The sequence below is a fragment of the Priapulus caudatus genome, unplaced genomic scaffold, assembly GCF_000485595.1.
Source record: "Priapulus caudatus unplaced genomic scaffold, Priapulus_caudatus-5.0.1 Scaffold10898, whole genome shotgun sequence".
In the NCBI taxonomy this organism is placed as follows: domain Eukaryota; kingdom Metazoa; phylum Priapulida; class Priapulimorpha; order Priapulimorphida; family Priapulidae; genus Priapulus; species Priapulus caudatus.
In genome coordinates, this window is record NW_014587959.1 from 1,956 (window position 1) to 2,377 (window position 422).

Below are 422 nucleotides of genomic sequence, written 5' to 3' on the forward strand. Positions count from 1 at the left end.
GAGAGAGAGAGAGAGAGAGAGAGAGAGAGAGAGAGAGACAGAGAGTATATAAAACATAGAGAGAGAGAGACACACAACATGTAGATAGATAGCGCGAGAGGAAGGGAGACAGAGACACATAGATGAAGCCATCACCGCACACACTCACCCGCGGATGCTGGAGATGTCACTCATGTTGTCGACGCGCGCAAGGTTGGACGTTGACACGGACGTCTCGATCTGACCATCCACGTCAAACGTCGTCTCGTAGTTTGGCTGACCGTCTGGCCGGTCCGGCGCCCGGATCTGCTGACCCGTAGGATCCGTCATGCTCCTCTTCATGTAGCGCTGAGAGCAGGTGAGAGGTGGTCAGTATCAAGGGGAGTAGTGGTCAGTATCGAGGCGAGAGGTGGTCAGTATCAAGGGAAGTAGTGGTCAGTATC

The 422-nt window shown here is 53.8% G+C and overlaps 1 protein-coding gene across 1 annotated transcript in view; it reads right to left on the reverse strand.

Annotated features, from left to right (window-relative positions):
• The window catches only part of LOC106820326 (afadin-like), a gene marked incomplete at both ends in the record, with an annotated part of 1,951 nt that extends 1,624 nt beyond the window's left edge, over window positions 1-327 (reverse strand). Inside the window, one exon of the mRNA XM_014824851.1 lies at window positions 149-327. Coding sequence (XP_014680337.1) covers window positions 149-327 — 179 coding nt within the window. The remainder of the gene's footprint in view (window positions 1-148) is intronic.
• Between the last annotated feature and the right edge of the window lie 95 nt (window positions 328-422).